The sequence below is a fragment of the Doryrhamphus excisus genome, chromosome 4, assembly GCF_030265055.1.
Source record: "Doryrhamphus excisus isolate RoL2022-K1 chromosome 4, RoL_Dexc_1.0, whole genome shotgun sequence".
Taxonomy (NCBI): Eukaryota; Metazoa; Chordata; class Actinopteri; order Syngnathiformes; family Syngnathidae; genus Doryrhamphus; species Doryrhamphus excisus.
Window position 1 is genome coordinate 19,055,415 of NC_080469.1, and position 20,147 is coordinate 19,075,561.

Sequence of the window (20,147 nt, forward strand, 5' to 3'; positions counted from 1 at the left end):
CTACAGTAGTCCAGTCTGGCATCAGTTTGTCAGGTCTGGGTGTTAGCATGCTAACAGCATATTAGCTACAGCATTTCAGCGTCAGCTGGTGCAGGTTTGTGTGCCGGATTCGACAGTGCTACAGTGCAGTTCAGCATCTGTGGAGATGATAAAAGCATCTATCTATCCATCAGAGGGTTAATGTGGGCAAATTCAAAATGGTTTTTAACTGCCAGTGCTGGTGTCGGATGGAACCTTCCATCTTGGCCGTATTACTCAGATGAGCGTGAAATGTTGGCTCGAACATCCGTCTCCTTCTTGGTCCTACCCTATTTGTCTTTCCTTTCCTTACCTTGCCATCACAGCACAAATAGAGGTCGTGCCTCGAGAATAAATATGCCACCTGTGCGCCTCCAAAGGTGGAAGTCTAGCCCGATTTCAAGGTAGACTGCTTGGCTAAATTTGGGAGGTGTAATTCATTCAGCTGCCTTTGGAGCGCTCCCGGAGATGTCCATTCATCTTCTTGCCGGGTGTCCTTCAGGCTGGCTTCGTGTGACTTTGACTATCTGATCGAAGCTTCAGCTTCACTCTGAGCTGAGGGGGAGCGGCTCTGCTCTGAGCCCCTCCAAGATGACGGCGCTCCTCCCCCTTCCCTCAGGGTGAGTCCAGCCCCCCTACGGAGGAGACTCATTTCAGCCCCTTGTATCCGCCATCTTCTTCTTTCGGTCACGACGCAAAGCTCATGACCATAGGTGGGACTGGGACGTATATATGGGACCGCATTGCTACAATCCGCCTGCCCACCTCACGCTCCCACCTTCCCTCATGAAAAGGCCCGAGATACTTGACCTCCTCCAGCATTCCCAAGACGGAGGGAGCACCCCCCCACCCCCCACTGAGTCTCACCATCAATCGTGAAACACCAACACGTATTTCCTTCAGGGGACGTAATGGGACACCCCCCCTTCCACTGCGGGTACCACGCAGTACATGCTGGATAATACTACTATCATCTTTGGGAATTTTCTTCTTGTGATGTTATGACTTTATTCCCGTAATATTGATATTTTATTGCATAATATTACAACCTCATCTTTTCTGGAATATTCCTACTTTCTGCTTCTAAAATGGGAATATTTGTCCTCATCATAATTCCTGTCAAATGGCTGTTTTGGTCTTCATAGTTGGTCTTTGTGCTTAAAGGGCCAGCCACTCCACTCCCTTCTTGCACATCTCGTCTTGGATTGGATTCTGGACTTGACATTTAAAGAAATGTTACCTCCTAAAGGGACATTATTATGATAATATATAAATACATATGTTATAACAATATTAGAAATGTCAAATTGGGACTTTTTCAACTTGAAACCTTTTTCTCTGAATATTCTGGCCAGACGACTGCTGATATGCTTTTGGATAAGCCGCTGCGGGCCGCACTTTGGGCACACCCAGTCTGTTCGGTCAGGATGGCGTGTGAGTGACAGGCCGTGGCCCTGCCTCGTGATGATGCAAGGTAGGAGGCCATTGGCCCCGGCAGATGATCATCAATGGTGGAGAAGGGAAGTAAGGATGGGGCCTTCCATGAAAAACAAAAACACACCAGACTTGAAGGCAACCAGAAGGATCCTCCAAAGTCAAGGTGCTTTTGTCCACGGTGCTTCAGAGGTTCTTCTGGAGGAGCGAGCATCGCCCCCTCCCCACCTTTGAGTGTCTCATGAATGCAGAGAAGGAAAACAAGTCAAGGCTCTGTGAAACATCTCAAACTTACAACATCACTCGCATGTGGACTCGCCCACGCCGTTCTCCCGCCGCTGCCACTCAATGGAAGCACGCGTCCCACACGCCAAGCCTCGTGACCTTTGTGACCCTCGTGACCCACAGTCGGCGCAGAAGGACGAACTGGCGCTTGTGACGGGGGTGATTTACGCTCACAAAACCGCAGCTAATTTGGGCAGGTCAGCCCCGCCCCGAGCTGCTGATCAGCCAATCCCAGCCTGGCAACCGTAACCGAGCGCGGCAGATGTTGACGCAGCCGAGCACGGCCGAGCTTGTGTGCGACATCTGCAAGCTCCATTTAGCAGAAGAGTTCTTTTCATTCCATTTCATTTCCTCTTTTGCCATCGCTCTCTCACTACCCCCGCCTCCAAAAACCAAGACCCCCGAAGTCATTTTCAAACTGAATGAATATTTTCTGCAAGGACTGCGATGACGTCTGAAGCACCCAATAAAATTCAATCTGATCAATCTTTTCTACTCCTGAACCACTGCACATGTTGGAAATGAGTCCAAATATGAGCCTTGCTGTGTTGCCTGTGCTATCATGTCGTGTAATAGGAGTGTAAAGGTGGCCATAGGGGTGCTATTTCATATCCAGAGGTCTCTAATAATCCTATAAAGAATATTTAGAAGATCATAAACAAGTTTTCTATGTCTTATTTTCTCTGATTATGTCTACCATGTTCGGTGTAAAGGTGACTATAGGGGTGTTATTTCATGGCTCAAGGGCTATAATCATGTTAAAAAAAATCTACGGTTGTAAGCAAGTATAAGTTTTATGTCAAGAAATATTTCAAGGAGGGACGTTGTACTAGCACGGCCCATAGGGGGTGCCATGAATGCCATATCTACAGCATGGCGGCATGACTAGCTCAATGGCGAGTGTCAGAGACGGTAAATCCTTTCTCGCTTGATTCTGACAGCGTCTGTGATCCAAGGCAGCGCTTCCTTCTTAATTAGAGCCTTCTGATGAAGACGTACGACGAGAGTTTTAATTGCGCCGCAACTGAAAGCAATATGGTCCTTGTCAGCGGCCGGCCTTCTCCCAGAATAGCATTCATTGACTTGAAATTAGCATCTACGCCTTCAGCTGGGAGCCCATTATCCTGTGATTATGTCGCTCAAATAAAAAATGAGAGTCAATTAATTGGAGTCATTTAACACTCCGACAAACACGCTCAAAAAATTTGCGGGGGAACGATGAACCCTCCTGAGCATCTCCTTGAAGGAGGCGCCCTGGGGAATCATCAGTTCGCTCCTGACGATGGTGAAACATTCCTAAATTTTGCCACCGAAGGCTCGCATGAGGGGGGGGCAGCACGGAATGCACGGGACAGAGAGGAGATGGACGGTGGTGGTGCCTGCAAGATGCATTACTCAGCGCTTTTAATCACGTCGCCGAGGACTATCTGGGCCATGACATGAAGGGATGTTGGATGGAATCTCGGTCCATCGCTATCACACACCCTCCGCCTTCTGAGACTGGGCGGAACCCGAAGTTTGAAGGCCCATGTTTGGTTCTCATCGTTCTGGTTCAGGCTGTCCGTGGGTCGTCCCTATGGACACAAGCTTGGTCCCACGGGATGAGAGCACGTTTACCAGAGGACTTCCCAATGCTACCAGCTGCAACCTTGGCCAGTTAGCCCCCCACCCCCCACAATCAGGAAGCACGTTGTTGTCAGCCTCCCAACTGACATCCAATGTTGGAAATGAGCCAAGAGTACTCTTCATTCTTCTTCAGCCCATTGGAATTCAGCGTCTTACTTTTTTGCCCTTTGAAATAAAATGTCACACTTTTCTTTACTGCGGTTGTGTAGGTGCACAAGTGCTACATAAACTGTGTTTATTGTACACGGCCATAGTACACTTTATAGAGTGGGTTGCTTTTATTATCACTCTGGAGTAGGATGCTTTCCAGGCCCAAGGAAAATACAGCGTCTGTAACTCTCTTCATGCTAAAGGCTGCAGGCCTTTGGGCTAGCTGACGTGTAGCGCTGTAGCTAGATCCCTGCTGTTGGCATAAACACTAGAGAATGGACGCAGCCATAACCTCCAGGATTTTCCTCCATGTGCTAAAGGATGTTCTTGCAAAACGTGAAGTTACACAACACTTCTTTAGTATATTATAATACTAATACTACAGTATTTTGGTCATTTTGAAGCTTCACGTAGCAGAATAAAACGCACTAGCCTTTGGCTGGTGGCCTGAGCCATTGTGAACGAGTGTGGTGTGGCGAGGTGTCACAATGCCAGCAATAACAACAATGTCACTGTAGCTTCGTTCATATGCAGCACACATTACGTTCATTTCTAGAGCTTTTTTCCCAATGCTTTGTGGCGAGATTGGTGATTAACATAAATGTATTCCCAACGGTTACCTTGGGAAGCCATAAGTTAGCTTCTGGCATGGTGGTCTTCTCAAATAATGATGATGATGTCTTCCTGCGTAACATCACGACACGCACTCTTCATGCATCCTTGGCTGTGGTGATGAAATATGCTCGCTTTCAGCAGGATAATGCGTCTGAAAGCCTCTCAAGGCATCATGCGACGCAAACGCTCCTAAATGAAAGCCTAAATTAAGACAAAGCACTCAGCGTCGGTCCCTGCAGGAGAGCCACATCAGCTGCTCTCATCGTTCTACCACAGCGATAAACCATGTGGGTGTGGTGTTCAAGGCCATGGATCCGTTTCACACAATGACTCGTGATGGCGCCCGTCTAGAGTGCTAACGTTACATTTCGGCTTCTTCACTGAGGAAAAGCCAAAGAATCAAACTCAGAGCTCCCACGTCTGCAGTTGCCTGCCTTTTAAGACGTGCAGCAAAGCCTGACGTAGGTGACGAGGTGACGTAGGTGTTCCAGTCGGAGGCTTCCTGATGGCTTCCAACGTTACATGATACGGAGATCCCACCTGACTTCCACCATTGTCATCCTGGACTTCTTCCAGAGAAAAAAGCTCACTTTTGGACCATCCTGCGTCTTCCCCTCATTTAAATCCAACGGGGAACATTTGGAAAATGTTGTTGCCCTGAAATGCCACCCCCGTTTTTTTCCTAGCCCTAAACCTACCCGAACCCTTCTAACCATCTAAACCTAATGAACCCATCTAAACCTAACCCCTCTAACCCTAACCCCTATAACCCTAACCCCTCTAAACCTAACCCCTCTAACCTTAACCCCTCTATCCCTAAACCTAACCCCTCTAACACTAACTCCCCTAACCCTAACCCCCCAACCCTAACCCCTCTATCTCTAACCCCTTTAACCCTAACCCCTGTAACCCTAACCCTTCTAACCCTAACCCATCTAAACGTAACCCCTCTATCCCTAACCCATCTAAACGTAACCCCTCTAACCTTAACCCCTCTATCCCTAACCCTAATCTAAACCTAACCCCTTTAACCTTAACCCCTCTAACCCTAACCCATTTAAACCTAACCCCTCTAACCTTAACCCCTCTATCCCTAACCCTAATCCCTCTAACCCTAACCCATTTAAGCTTAACCCCTCTAACCCTAACTCCCCTAACCCTAACCACCCTAACCCCTCTATCCCTAACCCCTCTAACCCTAACCCCCTAGCCCTAACCCCCCTAACCCTAACCAAAAGACCAGGGCAGATGCTAAGTGAGGTAGCACGTTACTAGGATTGTGGATATAGCATTCTCATGGCGTGTCACTAGAAAAGACGGTGGATGTTTTCCAGCTCTGATGTGTGCAGGAGCCCCAAAATAGCAAATGAGGAAGCGATGGTGACCATGTGGTGTTTGTTGGGACGCTGCTGGCACCACGAGGTGGCAGATGCCCCAGATTGGCTGCCATTAGTCTGAGTAACTGTTCGTAACTATAGAGTAACTGTTTCTCCTAATTAGGACTTTTTGGATGTTTCACATTTTCCATAACTAAATTTTCTCAAAATGACAACTTTGTTTGTTTTGCAGAATATTACAATATGTATAATTCATTCATTATTTCATTCATTTTCTACCGCTTTTTCCTCACGAGGGTCGCGGGACAATATGTATAATATATAATATAATGTATATCATATATAATATATTTCAAATATTTTTAAAATGTCTTTAATATTTCATACAACCAACACAGCAAGAAACCAGGAGTTTAATGATTGCTAAATGACGAGGAACACCTCCAACAGCCCTCCGCCCCCAAATCAGCCCCCAGTGTCCTGGGGGGCTCCTTACTAGTTCCATATGAGTTCCATATTCTGACTTTCAAATATGTGAGCACATAAATAAATGTTTCTTGTTAAAAAAATATGTTTTTGTTGCCATTATTGTGGAAAATAATTAACATTGATATGTGAGCAGTCGCTTCACATAGTGTTACTACTACTATTCCTTTTGTTCTGATTACTAAAAAGTGATCCGTGCAGTTTAGTCATTTTGGAAGTTCACCGCAAACAGGTCATGTAGCCATTCATACCATCCGTGCTCACAAAGTAGCCCTCGGCCTCAAAAAGGTTGGTTACCCCTCTTCTAGAGCCCATCTTCTAATCTTGTAGATGATATGGAGAGTTATTACGTGAATGACAAAGTCCCAAGATGGAGGCTAGGCTCACATAACTTTTTCTCCCATCGTCCCACCACATCTTTGCTAGCAGGCGTCATTAACCACGCCACGTCGCCCGCCGTTGTTGATGGTGTTGAGGGGCATCAGAGTGCTTGCGTGTCGTCACGCAGAGCGCCTGATTGCAAAATTCCCACATGAGGGAGCCGAGTCCATTATCATCCGTTATCGGGAAACACCGCTGAGAAGCAAAGATGGTGGAGATAAGCGCCGAGGAGACTGGCAGAAGTATGGGGCCACCTTCCACCCACAGGAAGTGGGCCTTGGGGGAGGTCTGCTGAGTGACGTTGTGCTTTGTTGATGTTCTTGTCAAGTTGGGCAACCAATGAAGGGCCTTATTTGCAAATTCTCTAACAGGATTAGGTTTCTGTGTGTGCATGCGTTTGTGCATGTGTGTGTGTGTGTGTGTGGCATTAATGGGTCACAGAGGGCTTTACCTCCGCCATCTTTTATTTGATTGTAAAGGATGATTTCCACATGGGGGGGGTAAAAAAGGCCATAAATGAAAGTCCAATCTGGCACCAGAGACGTTCCCCTTCCCTGGTCCGGCTCTGCTGGGAGCGTTCAGGACGGCTGGCAGCTGCTGGAAGACATCAAGAAGCAGCCAGCCGACCCGTGGGAAAGTCACGGGAAATGATCCATCAAAAAATACCTGCAAGAAAACTACGTTCAGTCAGACGGCTGCTTCGAAAAAAGCTGAAGTTCATGGGAAAGTCAACACAAAGTGTGTGTGTGCGCGCGTGTGTGTGTAAAATGGTATTCCTATTAATACCACCCTCTGGGGTCCCTTTCATTTCTTAGAGGACAACAATGTTTCCTCTTGTCTGTGTTACTGACACAGTACTTGTGTACTTGCGAGTATGTGGTGTGTATGTTGGATACTTGTGTATACCAGTAAGTACTATATGGTAATTGTAAAACTGCCTCGTTTCTGCCATTTTAAGTGACTTCCGCTGTGACCTGTGCCAGCGGGTCCGTACTTGAGCAGGTCCTCCATCAATAAGTCCCGCCCTTGGATGGATTTTGATCGCCTGGTCCAGTTGAAGTAAAAGCTCTCCGGGGAACATTCCTCAGCGGAACCCATTCATAGAAAAAAAAAAAAGCAAATGTGACACCTCCATGATTGCTCTGTTAGGCCCCTCCCCCTCTGTCAGCATTGCAGGTCATGTGACGCCTCTTATCTGCTCATCTTCTCATTCCAGGAGAAAAGTTCTCCACCGGCGAGGAATAATGGAGCTGGCCTCCGTGTTAATTGCATTCCGAGATTTGGAACGGCTTCGTGTCGTCCAACAAAGTTATTTCCACGTCCGCTGAGGAGAAGATTCAAATGAGGGACGACGGGATGGAGGACAAAGCTAGGAGTGCAGAAGGGGGCCATGCCAAATGTGACTGCTCGTTATCACGGTGGGGGGATGTTTTTCACGCTTATTCCCGTGATTATTGCCGTCATGCTTCTCGTTTGTTGGTGTGTGCTAGCAGCAGCATTACGCTAACACCGGCCAAACCACATATGCGGGCTAATTAAAGATACACAGAACAGATGAAGCTGCTGGATGAGACTCCATCTTCCATCCATCTTCTTCCGCTTAACCGAGACGGGGTCGCCCAGAGTTCCCTCACACCGGCTGCTTCGTCCGGCTCCTCCCGGTGGATCTCTTGGTGTTCCCAGGTCCGTTGAGAGACACAGTCTCTCTAAAGTGTCCTAGGTCTTCCTGGAGGCTCACCATGAGGCCTGAGCACCCCCCCTGGCATCCTGACCAGATGCCTGAGCCACCTCATCTGGCTCCTTTCAATGTGGAGGAGCAGCGCTTCTACTCCAGGTTTCTCCTGGCTGACAGTGCTACTCATGACCGGAGGTGAGGGTAGAAACTGAGATGGACCGGTCAACTGAGAGCTTTGCCTTTGGGCACAGCTCACCCTTCACCACCTTCACTACCTCTCCTCATGGCGCTACTGCCATCTTGTGGGGTAAATCAACAAAATACAAGCAAGAGGTTGCCTACAGCCACAGCAGTGTTGCCTGTTGAGACAACACAAGAGCAGCGATGACTTGCTGCAGTTGTTTGCAGCATTTTGTTGCATTTTCATCATGGAATCCACACACGCACACAGAAAAACAACTCTCCATTTCTGCCAAGCCCTGAGAGAATGGAAGCAATCTCAAGCTAATTATAACGAGACGCCTACCACAGTGACTGTCGAGTTCTCGTCTTCTGGACAAGTGTGTCATTAACCCCATGGCAACCCACGTGGCGTTGTGTGTGGCGCTCAGTGGGCTTCCACTTATCACTCCCAACACAGAGGTGGAGTACGTGGGCGGAAGAATACGTAGTCGTGCGTCGCCACGCTGACATCACTCGACATGGCTTTGGCTCAGGATGTTTCACAGTCAGCGTTTGCCTTTCTGAGGAGAACATCCATGTGCGCAATTATTAGGGTAAAAATAGCAATCATTCAAATTTCATTTATGTTTCATTTTACAGTGTTCCATTTTATGTTTCATTTTACAGTGTTCCATCTTACGTTTCATTTTACAGCATTTCAACTTACGTTTCATTTTACATCTTACAACCTTTCATTTTACATCTTACGTTTCAATTTACAGCATTCCATCTTACATCCTTTCATTTTACAAAGTTCCATCTTACAACATTTCATTTTACAGTGTTCCATCTTACAACGTTTAATGTTACAGCGTTCCATCTTATGTTTCATTTTACAGCCTTCCATCTTACAACGTTTCAATTTACAGCGTTCCATCTTACGTTTCATGTTTCAGCGTTGCATCACACAATGTTTCATTTTACAGTGTTCCATCTTACAACGTTTTATATTCCAGCGTTGCATAGCACAATGTTTGATTTTACAGTGTTCCATCTTACAATGTTTCATGTTCCAGCGTTACCTCGTACAAAGTTTTATTTTATAGAGTTCCATTGTACACTGTTTCATTTTACAGTGTTCCATCTTACAACGTTTCATTTTACAGCGTTCCATCTTACGTTTCATTTTACAGCGTTCCATCTTGCAACGTTTCAATTTACAGCGTTCCATCTTGCAATGTTTCATGTTACAGCGTTTCATGTTACGGTGTTATGACATTATGAATATTGTACAAAAAAAAGAGACATGCGTGCCGCAGAGCAATAAAGTACGTATGCCGGGTCGCTACATCCCGTCACATGAACCCCATGGCAACCTCAGTTGCTCAGTGGACATCCACTGAGTCTGGCTAGCATCACGGCTAAAAAACATGTGAAAGAGCTCAGCTGTACTCATGGCTGGGCAAACATCGATGGCAAGCTTTTCATCTCTAGAAAGATAACAGCACCTCACCAACAGTCAGGCACAGTAATGGGAGCGTGCATGAGTGCTGCTTGCAGCGGGGAGCTGTGGTTCACTGGGGAGAAAGATTAATTTCAACATAGCATGATCCCTTCCCTTCTTCTTTGTTTAGCAGTATCAATATGCTATCCATCTGAATATTTCCCAGGTGAACCGCAGCTCCCCCATTGCTGGCTGGCAGCACTCATGCGGATGCCACGACCGCCATGTGAGTCTCACCTTTGTGAAGCATCACCGAGCACAAGCGATCAACAGAGTCTTTGGCCGTGTGGATGGATCGGATGGAGCGATTAGTGATGTCTGCGGCAGAAAAAAACACGCATTTGAATGAGCTGAGATTTTGCCTTCCAACGCTTTGCGCATCATCTGAACTCAGCGGCGGCCTAGCACCTGTCATGTTGGCCACGCAGTGAGGAAATCGGGGTTGGAATCTCCGCTTGGCATCCGTGTGGAGTTTGCGTGTGCCCCTTGTGCGAAGTCAGCTGGGGTAGGATCCAGCCTGCGCCCTGGACTCAAGTGAGGATAAGTAGCATAGAAAATAGATGCCGCCGCCTCCTCCTCTGAGCAACTACTTCTCCCGGCACAAGTGAGATGATTCCGAGTGCCAGGTGGGACATGCACGCCTGCGGCCGGAGAGGCCATCAATTAGAGGAGATTCAGTCAAATCTTTATCCTCATCATCACAGTCTTATTTTTCCGACCTCTGCACGCACTGCGGGCCCCGCCTGTATTTATTTCAGCCATTCTCTTTCCTACTTAGGATGATGTGATGCAGTTTTTTTCCACAACAGGTTTCTGTGCACCAATAAGACCAACTCTTATTATCGCAACCACCTGATGGTGGGTCACTGGTACTGCTGGGGCACTGGTACTGGTGGGGCCGCCATCAAGCCAAACGCCTTTACAATGGCACTAAACAATTAACCATTGTCTGTAAGTCGTTGAGCATTTGTCCAAAGATTTACTACATGTACACAACATGAACACAACCCATAGGGGGTGCCACAATCATGTGAAAAAATTAGGACACCACATGTCTTACTTTCGGATGTACAACATTCATGGGGGGCAAATAATTCTGAAAAAATCCAAGTTCGATTTTTGGCAATTGTGACTGAAAACAAAGAAGATTCAAGCATTCTGACAAGGAAAACCATTTCGGATCCAGCAGACCCGCCTCTTGGATCCACTTGACGTGTCTTTGGTTTGTTTGGAACTCTGAAGACGACAAATGTCCCCCCGGACGGTGCCACGTGAGGCGAGGTGACCTCAGCCTGTGCGCGTGCGTCACCCTGAATGAGCGTTATTTCGTGTCCTCCGGCGTCCCGCAAGATGGAGCAGATTGGCCGCCCGCCGCCGTTGTCCCCTCCCCAGAGCCATTTCTTCCACTGATGGGAGCTGTGACTTCATTTGGAGGGAAGGGAGCATCCTCGCCTTCACGTCCTCGCCCAGCGTCACCAGCTGTGGCGGATGGAGTTGTGCGCGTCCCCGTCCAAAAGTCTCTGCTGGTCCTGGTGGGATGCTTGAGCTGCGTAACAAGGTTGGGCTTCTGAGGAGCAAGTCAAGTGGTAGACCCAGAACAATGTCACCCGAGGGTACCTTGGCTGTCCATCCAGACACAGGACCATCCTGGGCCCGAACGAAGGTTGGTACCGGTGCCGAGTGCGGTGCAATAAACATCAAACGCCATGATGAGCAGGAGAGCAGCAAAAATGGGACATTGAAAGGTGGGGGACAGTTTCCTTCTCCCTGGACGGTCCTGATGGTTTCCATCGGTCCTGACATGATAAGGAGATCCCACCTGAGACGAACGGAAGAGATGCACCCAGCATGCCATCCCCGACTGCTATGAGCACACTCTCCGTTGCCCCTCTTTTTGTTCTCTTTGGGGTTCCAGTTACGTAGTTCATGTTGCAACTGTAAAGGAAAGGAGATAACCGTTCCAATGTAGCGTGACTACGTTGACTCAAGCAGAACAGGTGAATGCATGTCTCCAATCCGGTTGTACATCCTGTATGATGACAATAAAGGCCATTCTGATGGCTAATGGTTGCTAGCTAAGACCATTAGCTAAGAAGGACAATGGTGAATAGGATGTTCTCCTCGGCCGCTTCTGTGGAGTGTATTTGATTGTTTCCTGCTTCCTCTTCACAATCTTGAGTCGTCTATTTCCACACTCAGCAGAAGGACAAAAGTACACAGGGTACACACGTACACAAAGATAAATCTGCAATGGGTTCAACTTCCATGTACATGAACCTATCACCGTCCTCACTCCTGCAGTCGGCTTTCAGGGCGGCGGTGCTCTGTCTCCATGCCAAAGTCGTCCCTCTATGAACCGCAGCTCCGTAGTGGCGGCAGCACTCGTGCACGCTCCCTCTGCCACCAGAGGACAAGTTGGTTTCTTGGTGATTTGCAGCGGACAGTAAATCTCTACTGCTGTGCAAGCAGCACACTGACTACTCTAAAGCGTATTTGAATCCTGGAGTGTGAAGAAGCTTGCGGAGAAGAACGCAAGCCTCCTCTTTCCAAACGGTTTCTTTCTGTTGTCTGACTTTGTCGCAGCTCGCCAGGCATCGCCAGACGTGTAAAATCATATTTATGGGGGGTGTCGTCGCTGCTGTGAATCAGTCGTGGCAGTAATGGCTTCCGAGTCAGTGTGGGGGGGTGGGACGGTGTCACCAGGCTGTTGCTCTTTGGTATGCGTCTTTGTTTGTGTCAGCCACACGTTCCTCTTTGTTACGCTGATGTGCTCTCAAGGTGCTCATGCCGTGCGTGTGCGTGTGTGTAACCAGTGACTCATCATTCCCAGCATCTTTCTTTCTGTCCACAAGCAGCGTATGCAAGGATCATTACTGGATCATTCAGATGATCGGTCTTTCTGGACTCAACTTGTTAGCCTGGTTCTCCACGTCGACTGAACAATGGCGGCACGCAGCTGTCATGCTTTCACGTATTTCAGCAGGAAGGCCGGATGCAGCGTTGTTGGTCCCACGACTGTGGCCAGGTAGTTCCACTTCCTGTTCCTGCGTGGCGACATGCCGCTCCAGTGGAAGGAAATGCACCGTACGACATAAAGCAAAAGAAAACCAAGTTTGTCTTTTAATTCATGTTCAAGTTTGATTAGTATTCAAATGAATACCGTGATGTCAAAATATTTGCAGCATTTCAAATGAAAAAAGTGCATGATGAAATAATGAACGCGAACGTCTCACCAACAAATCTTGTGGGTCTCCAGTCCAAGTCCTCCATCGTCTGCTCCAAAACTCGCCCTTCCAAAGTTTTGGGTCGACGTGTTTTGGGAAAAAATCCTGCAGTCACGAAGCCAAGCTCCTTTATTCTCAGCACCGACAGAATGTAGCAGTCTTTCAGTCTTTATCGGTGAACGGGGGTCCACGGGGAAGAGGGGGATGATGGGCGGGGAGGGGGGGTGTAGGAAGAGAGAAAGGATGAAAGGAGATGCCCGCGCCACCAGTCCCTCCCTCCTTTGACGTCATTGGCCAAGAGGCACAAAACAGGAGGCTGAGCTCCTCGCTTCATTGTCACTCGTACACGGGCTCAGACTCTTCTCCCGAGCCTCCCGCCCCCACACAGCGGGAGGACGCGCGCCTCTCCGGACGGATTGCCTCTGACGGCGGCACTCCGACTCCAAACTCTCCAAGCTGCAGATGTGAAAGGGAAGCCCCATCTCAGCCCCCCGCCCAGGCCCCTCTTTCCCGCCACCCTCATCCGGGAGGACAATACCTCCACTTAGGAGGGGGCTTTTGTCCGGCTCACGCGGGACACGCTGACACAGTCTGCCTTCAGCACTCGGACAGCTCCTCGGCCATGCTCCCCGGGATCCCCGCGATGATGCAAACGGAGAGTTCGGGCCAGCTCGGCGCCTCGTTGGAGACCGCCCCGGAGACGACGGCGGAGAGCGCCGCCATCCTGCAGCAGAAGCAGCTCTTTGAGAAGTTCTGGAAGGGGACCTTCAAGGCGGTGGCCACGCCGAGGCCCGAGAGCGTAATCGTGGCCAGCATCATCGCTCGCACCAGGCTGAGCCGGTGAGTACGCACCCGGAAAGGTCTTTCCTCACGGGTCATGTGCTGGGGGGGGGGTCAGTGTGGGTGAAGACTAACAAAACGTTTTCGATGTTCGCCAAGCAAAAACATAATTCCATTGAGTGTTGGCGAAATGCTGGCCGCTGCTTCTGTTGAACTTCCTACGTTGTCAGTTCCAACTTGCAGCTTCCATGTTTACAAAAAGGAATACTTCCACTCGATCTGTTACAAAAACGTACGGCGTCAAGTGAAGGTTGAAAACAACATCCATCATCTTCATTGAGACGCATGATGTTTCCAACGTCTCCTATGCTAGCTTAGTTGAAGACGTTGGTTTCGTTCGCCAGGCCACTGCTGGAGATCCCAAAGTGTTTCCTGAAACATAGGTTTGCTGGTGCGTCAGGTCGTTGAAGACTCTCAACGGTCCTGGAGCACCATGAAGGACGCAGGCCATGATGTTGATGAAGGTTCTCCTTCAGCTTCAGCTTCAGCTTTTAGAAAGCCTTGGAAGTTAAAGTGTACAAAACGTGCTAACATCACCTGGGAAGAAGAACAATATCGCCACTTTTCAGTTGGTCCACGTTGAAGATTGTCTTGGATGCTTACCAAAGCTGGTTAGTTAGGAGATCAGGAACGCTTGGTTTGTTTGAAGACTAGCGTTGCGGAACTCACGTACGTTGATGCTAGCTTTGTGAAAAGGTTGTTTGATGCCCCCAAATGGTCCTCAAGTTCGTTCCAAATGAGGCTCCTTTGGTCAGCCGGGCTGCAGCGCCCCCGTCACCCTGAGCAAGATGACTGATGTAGAAGAGGATGGACGCTTGGATGCACCCTAATGGAATGTCGCAGGGGCCGACGCCGTGAAGCGACCTGATTGAGGCAGTGTCCCTACAGCTGAACCTGACGTGCCTTCTCCGTGTCTGTAGGACGGTCTGGTGTTTGGTGGTCACGCGTGGGCCAAAGTCTTGGCTGGAGGGTTGGACTTGTTAACTTGGTGCACTCAAACATTTGTCCAAATTGTCGTCCGACTCCAAGCGATTGATTCACAGCTGCTTTTCTGTTTGGACGCGGTCGCCAACTCTTACGGTTTTCTGTGACTCGCTCAGCTGGTCTTTGAGCGCTGTTGTGACGCCGTTCGTCAGCTTCCTCTCAGACGTGTCACTGAGGATTAGAACGCCCTTTCTCATCAGGAGTGTCAGGAGGCAGCAGGGACACCTTGCATGGCAGCGGTGGCGCCGATACTTGGAGAAACGCTACAAGGTCACTGCTCTGAAAAAACGATGTGTTGACGTTGGGGGCGCTTTTGGGAGACCTGATTAAAAGGTCACATAACAGGAGACCTCATGTGGTCTTTCTACGCCCTGACCTTAAATCCACAAATACTTCTTCCTGAGTGACAAAAGTAAAATCCGGCCTCCTCCTCCACACCGCCACGTACCCCTCGGTTCTCCTGCAGCATCTCAGACCTGGAATGAGTGTCCGTAATAACCACGGGAATGCGGGATGAGAGGCCCGGCTGTCTCCTCAGCTTTTGGCATCCCTCCCGTGGTCCTCGCTGGCCCACCGCGTTCTTGACAGTGATGCTGATGCCTGAACCTGCAGACTGCACATTGTGTGGCTAATTTGCCTCGGAAGCCCGCCGTCCGTCCACGGAGGGAGGAGATGGGGGGACCTTCCGGATGATCCAGATTTGGAATAATGAGGAGAATGCCGCAAATAAACACCAGAGTTTCCAGCTTCGTCCTCATAGCCAGGATTGGACCATCAAGACAAGTCGCCTCAGGCCCCCTCTCCGCGTGCAAACATCGTTATTTACCCGGCAAGATGGTGGGGACAGGGCCCACCGGGGGGGGGGGGGCTGTCCAAGAAACATCACAGAGGAAGTGAAAGGAAATCTTTCACTTTTTTTGGTTTTGGTCTCCTCTGTGGCAGATGGTGGCCCAGAGAGAGAGAGAGCGTGTGTGTGTGTGCGCACGTGTGCACTTGCATGTGTGTGTGTGTGTGCGCGCACGTGTGCGTGTGTGCATTTGTGTGTGCATGTGTGCATTTGTGTGTGCATGTGTGCATGTGCACGTTAATTTGTGTGTGCATGTGCATGTGTGTGTGTGTGTGCAGCAACAACGCTGCGATGATCCCAGCAAGTGGCCCAAACAAAGCCAATGTGGTCTCACGGCGCACGGATTTTGGCTGAAAATTCCAAGGGAATTCCATCACCCCTTTGTGGTGCCACGTTACGTACGCCATCCAACAAAGTAGCATAGCATGGCTTTGTGAGCTTAAGTGCTAGCAGCTAGGTCGTGCTAGGTTAGCCTCTTGGCTGAAGAAAAACCAAAGGATAAAAGTTTGCCAGAGCTCCAGATGGCGTTTTAAGATGTACAGTGAAGCCTGCCTTTTTCAGAACATGGGGGAGGGAGGAGCCAGGTCATCTCGGTATGGACGTAAAAAAAATTCCTCTAGCATTGTCACGACAAAAGCTGTTTCTTTTCTTGTAACATCCACAAGGAAGGTGGAACAAAGCAGTTGGAATTTGGAGCACCATGATTCATTTGAAGACGCGTAGTGAAGCCTGCTTGAAACTTGTCAGACCAAAGTTTGGTTGTCACGGACAAGCCTGAGGACGTATGCTACCGTTAGCATGTCGTTAGCAACTCCATTTGGCATAAAAGGACACAAAGCTTTTGGACACCAAGAAGGAAAACATCAAGCAAATACCTGATCTGAACCCAAAAAAACTTGAAGTTGAGATGACCTTGGAGCTCCAGGTGTTATTTCAAGAAGCGTAAAGAAGCCTGCTTTCTTAATGACTTCCTAAAAACCGCCACACGTGAGTCCAAAATCCCACATTTGAGCGCTTCTTCTCTTGAAAGTGGAGCAAACAAATGTGAGACATGGCTGATTGTCTTCAGGTTTGGTTGTCATGGATGAGCCCTGGGGACACAATACCGTTAGCATGTGGTTAGCGGTCCATTTGTCATCATAGGACACCGAGAAGAAGCTTCCTAGGTTGGAGTCCTTGCAGACGGACGGATAGGAGTGCCTTCCATGACCAGGTTTTGTCCATGATGTGGTTGTTGTTTGATGATGCAAGTTTGGTTTGAGCACCATTATTTACTTTGAGATGTGTAGAGAAGCCTGATTTAAAAAAAATGGCGCCAAAAGTGAGTCCTCTTCTCTCCAAAAGGGGAGCAAACAAGGGAGGAAGATGATTGGCTCTTCTCACGTTTGGTGCACGGAAGCTTTGCTCTTACTGTTAGCCCTTTTGCACCAGCAGAAACGTTCCTAAGAAGGAAGCCAAAAGGTGAAAGGAATCAGCCTTAGCCTGCGTCCCAGCCTGTGGATGATGGCGGCCGGATGGATGACGAGCACGTGTGAGAAAACGTGTGAGAAATGCGCGCTCAGCGCATTCCCGTTAATGGAGAGCTCAGAAATAATCTCTCCCTTTCCTCTGGCTTACTGAGATACACTGGGGCACAGACGCCACCTGGGTGTTGAAGAACACCAAGAACTGTGGCTGTGGGCAACCTCCTGATGTACTATTTTGTCACAAGATGACACAGAACTGGTTCAGTTGATGATCAATCATGTCAGAGACGCTTCCTCTTTTGGAAAAAAAAAAGGAGCAACACAATGTTTGGCTGGACAGGCTAACAGGCTAACAGGATCAGCTTCTGCCAAAGCGTGTTGATGTTGCAGTCGTTCCTCCCCCGGCGCACCTGCTCCCACGGAGGGCGCTGACATTTCAAGTCCATTAACATCATAACCTGTGTTATTGTTCACGAGATGTCAGTTTGTCAGAACGCTGACGCCGTGACCACACGCCAAACGCACCGAGTGCCGCTTTGTGACGTTTTGATGCTTCTTTTCTGGCTTTTATGTTTGTTGAGTCTGAGATGGAAAAAGGACACCAGCGAGTAAAAATGACACAATGGAACACCTCATTTACAAATGGTGGCTCGACGTGAATGATTTTGAAATTTACAGTGGAACCTCGGGCAAAAATAGCTTTAGTTTCGGTAGAGCCTCCAATTAGCCTGCAATATGTTGAGTACATGCTAGCCCTAACACGCTAACACCTACCATGATAGCACAAACAGTTGATGTAAATGTTACTATGCTAGCCTGAGCATGTTAGCAATGTCAACATTAGCATGAAAAACCTAGCATGATAGCGCTATGTGTCTGCAATACTAATGAAAATGGATAAAAAAAATGCTACATTGCTCACGTTAGCAAGCTAGCCCTAACAACTAACATAGTAGTGCCAAGTGTTGATATAAGTTTCTAAACATGAAAACGGCTAAAATGTTACGATGCTAACATGAGCATGTTAGCAATTCCTAGCATGATAGTGCTAAGTGTCTGCAATACTAATGAAAATGAATAGAAATGCTACATTGCTGATGTTAGCATGTTAGTGCATGAAATTCATTTGATACTGTCGGTGGAGCAGTCCCCGTGGTAGAGCGCTAGCATGCTTTCATTACTTGTGTCTGGGGTCGGGGTGGGGGGGAATGAGGATAGAGCTCGCCTAATTATAAAACGTATAATTAGCGTCTTTGGCAGATGAGCTAATTCCAGCGGCTTTGCTATCGCTTGATTGTAGCTGAAGTTTTGTTTTTGCGTCATCAACGGAGGAATCGTCTCCGGCAAAACATGAAAGTGCGTCTTGCGATAGCCGCGTAATTAAAGATGTATTTGGGGAGCGTTCCATTTAAAGCCCGGAAGGAGGCGGGAGGATGAAAGAATGGCCTCTTTGACTCTTTAAGGAGATCTCTTTGCAATAAAACTCGGTGTTTGGTTAACAAGGGAGCTTCACTGTTCATGATTTGCCTTTTGTGCTCAAATGAGCTCCCGGCTGAAGATGGTTTCATCGTGAAGAAGTCTCACTCCTTGCTGGAAAACATAGCAAAGACAAAGCATTGGACACGGTTGTAGCTATGAATGGTAGCATATAGCATATAGTCTCAAGAGGATGAACGTTAGCAATGGTAGCATAGCGAGTTGCTAACATTACACTCACATTTTAACAACCATGTTGTTAAAATGCTAGGTTAGCATATTGACTGCAAATTTTAAAAAAAAGTGAAAAAGTGAAGGACATTTTTCCCCACCCTCCCCGGACAGATATCGGGACACAAATTACTGTTAGCACTTTTGCTTAATCACATGAATAAGAACGAGGCTAAAATATGGAATATATATGAAATACTTGATTGGAAAGAAATGTGGTTAAATTGTTGCTACTCATGTTAACGTTGTGTTAACATGAATGAAAATGGCTAAAAATCTGAATGTTAGCATGGTGGCGCAAACATGATAGCATTGAAGTGTTGATCGAAGTTTCTACTCATGAAAACAGCTAAAATGCTATGATGCAAACGTTAGCATGCAAAACTTAAAAAGTGTCTGTCAATGTTATACTAATGAAAATTGATGAAATTGCTACTATGCTAATGTTAGCATGTAAAACTTAGCATGATAGCCCTAAGTGTCTGGCAATGAACTAATGAACTAATGAAACTGAATAAATATATAACATAATGATAACATGATATCATGCCACCTAACATGATAACACTTAGCATTAGTGTTAGCACATCATTCCAAAAGATTACTTTTGCATCATGACAGACAAAGCATTTGCTCGCCTTGTCAACTTTGTTGAGTGAGTGATTGACACCTGCCTTACACCCCCCCCCCCCCCCTCCCATTCTGTCATTGCTGCCAGCCCAGACAATGAACTGAGAGGCGGGAGCAATTAGTAGCTCATTGGTTACAGAGGAAGGAGACGGCGATGGCGAGATGAACGCTGGGACCTCAAGGCGGCGTTGCCTCCTGGCTGACTTTGGCCTCTCTCTCTCTCTCTCTCTCTCTCTCTCTCTCTCTCTCTCTCTCTCTCTCTCTCTCTCTCTCTCTCTCTCTCTCTCTCCCTCTCTCTTGGGATGTTGGAAGTGTAATGAAATCGTTGACTCGTCCTCTCTTCGGACGGCCCGCAAATTGAATGAAGGTGCTTTCCATAACAGCACCTGATGGACTCCCCGGGATGGCCCCCTAAATAACACCGCCCGCGCGCCCGCCCGCCTGGGATGCCTAACGCAAGGCCAAGGTCACGCTCTCGTTGATTTGTGGCGGGGACCGTCACCTCTGCCCCAACATACTCCGCTGGCTGCTGCCACAGCAGAGTGTTATATCTTACACCGTCTACTCCTGCTAGCGCTAGAACTAGAACTAGCACTAGGGCTAGCACTAGAACAAGCACTAGGGCTAGCCCGAGAACTAGCACCTAGAGCTAGTTCTAGAACTAGAACTAGAACTAGAACTAGAACTAGAACTAGAACTAGAACTAGAACTAGAGCTAGAGCTAGAGCTAGAGCTAGAGCTAGCGCTAGAGCTATTGCTAGAGCTAGAGCTATAAC

General features: G+C 48.1%; 1 protein-coding gene across 2 annotated transcripts in view; it reads left to right on the top strand.

Annotated features, from left to right (window-relative positions):
- The first annotated feature begins 13,188 nt into the window (after positions 1–13,188).
- The window catches only part of srrm4 (serine/arginine repetitive matrix 4), a 32,224-nt gene continuing 25,265 nt past the window's right edge, over positions 13,189–20,147 (top strand). For both annotated transcript variants that reach the window (XM_058069635.1, XM_058069636.1), the window contains exon 1: positions 13,189–13,737. In XM_058069635.1, the coding sequence (XP_057925618.1) occupies positions 13,520–13,737 (218 nt within the window). In that variant the 5' untranslated portion in view covers positions 13,189–13,519. The remainder of the gene's footprint in view (positions 13,738–20,147) is intronic.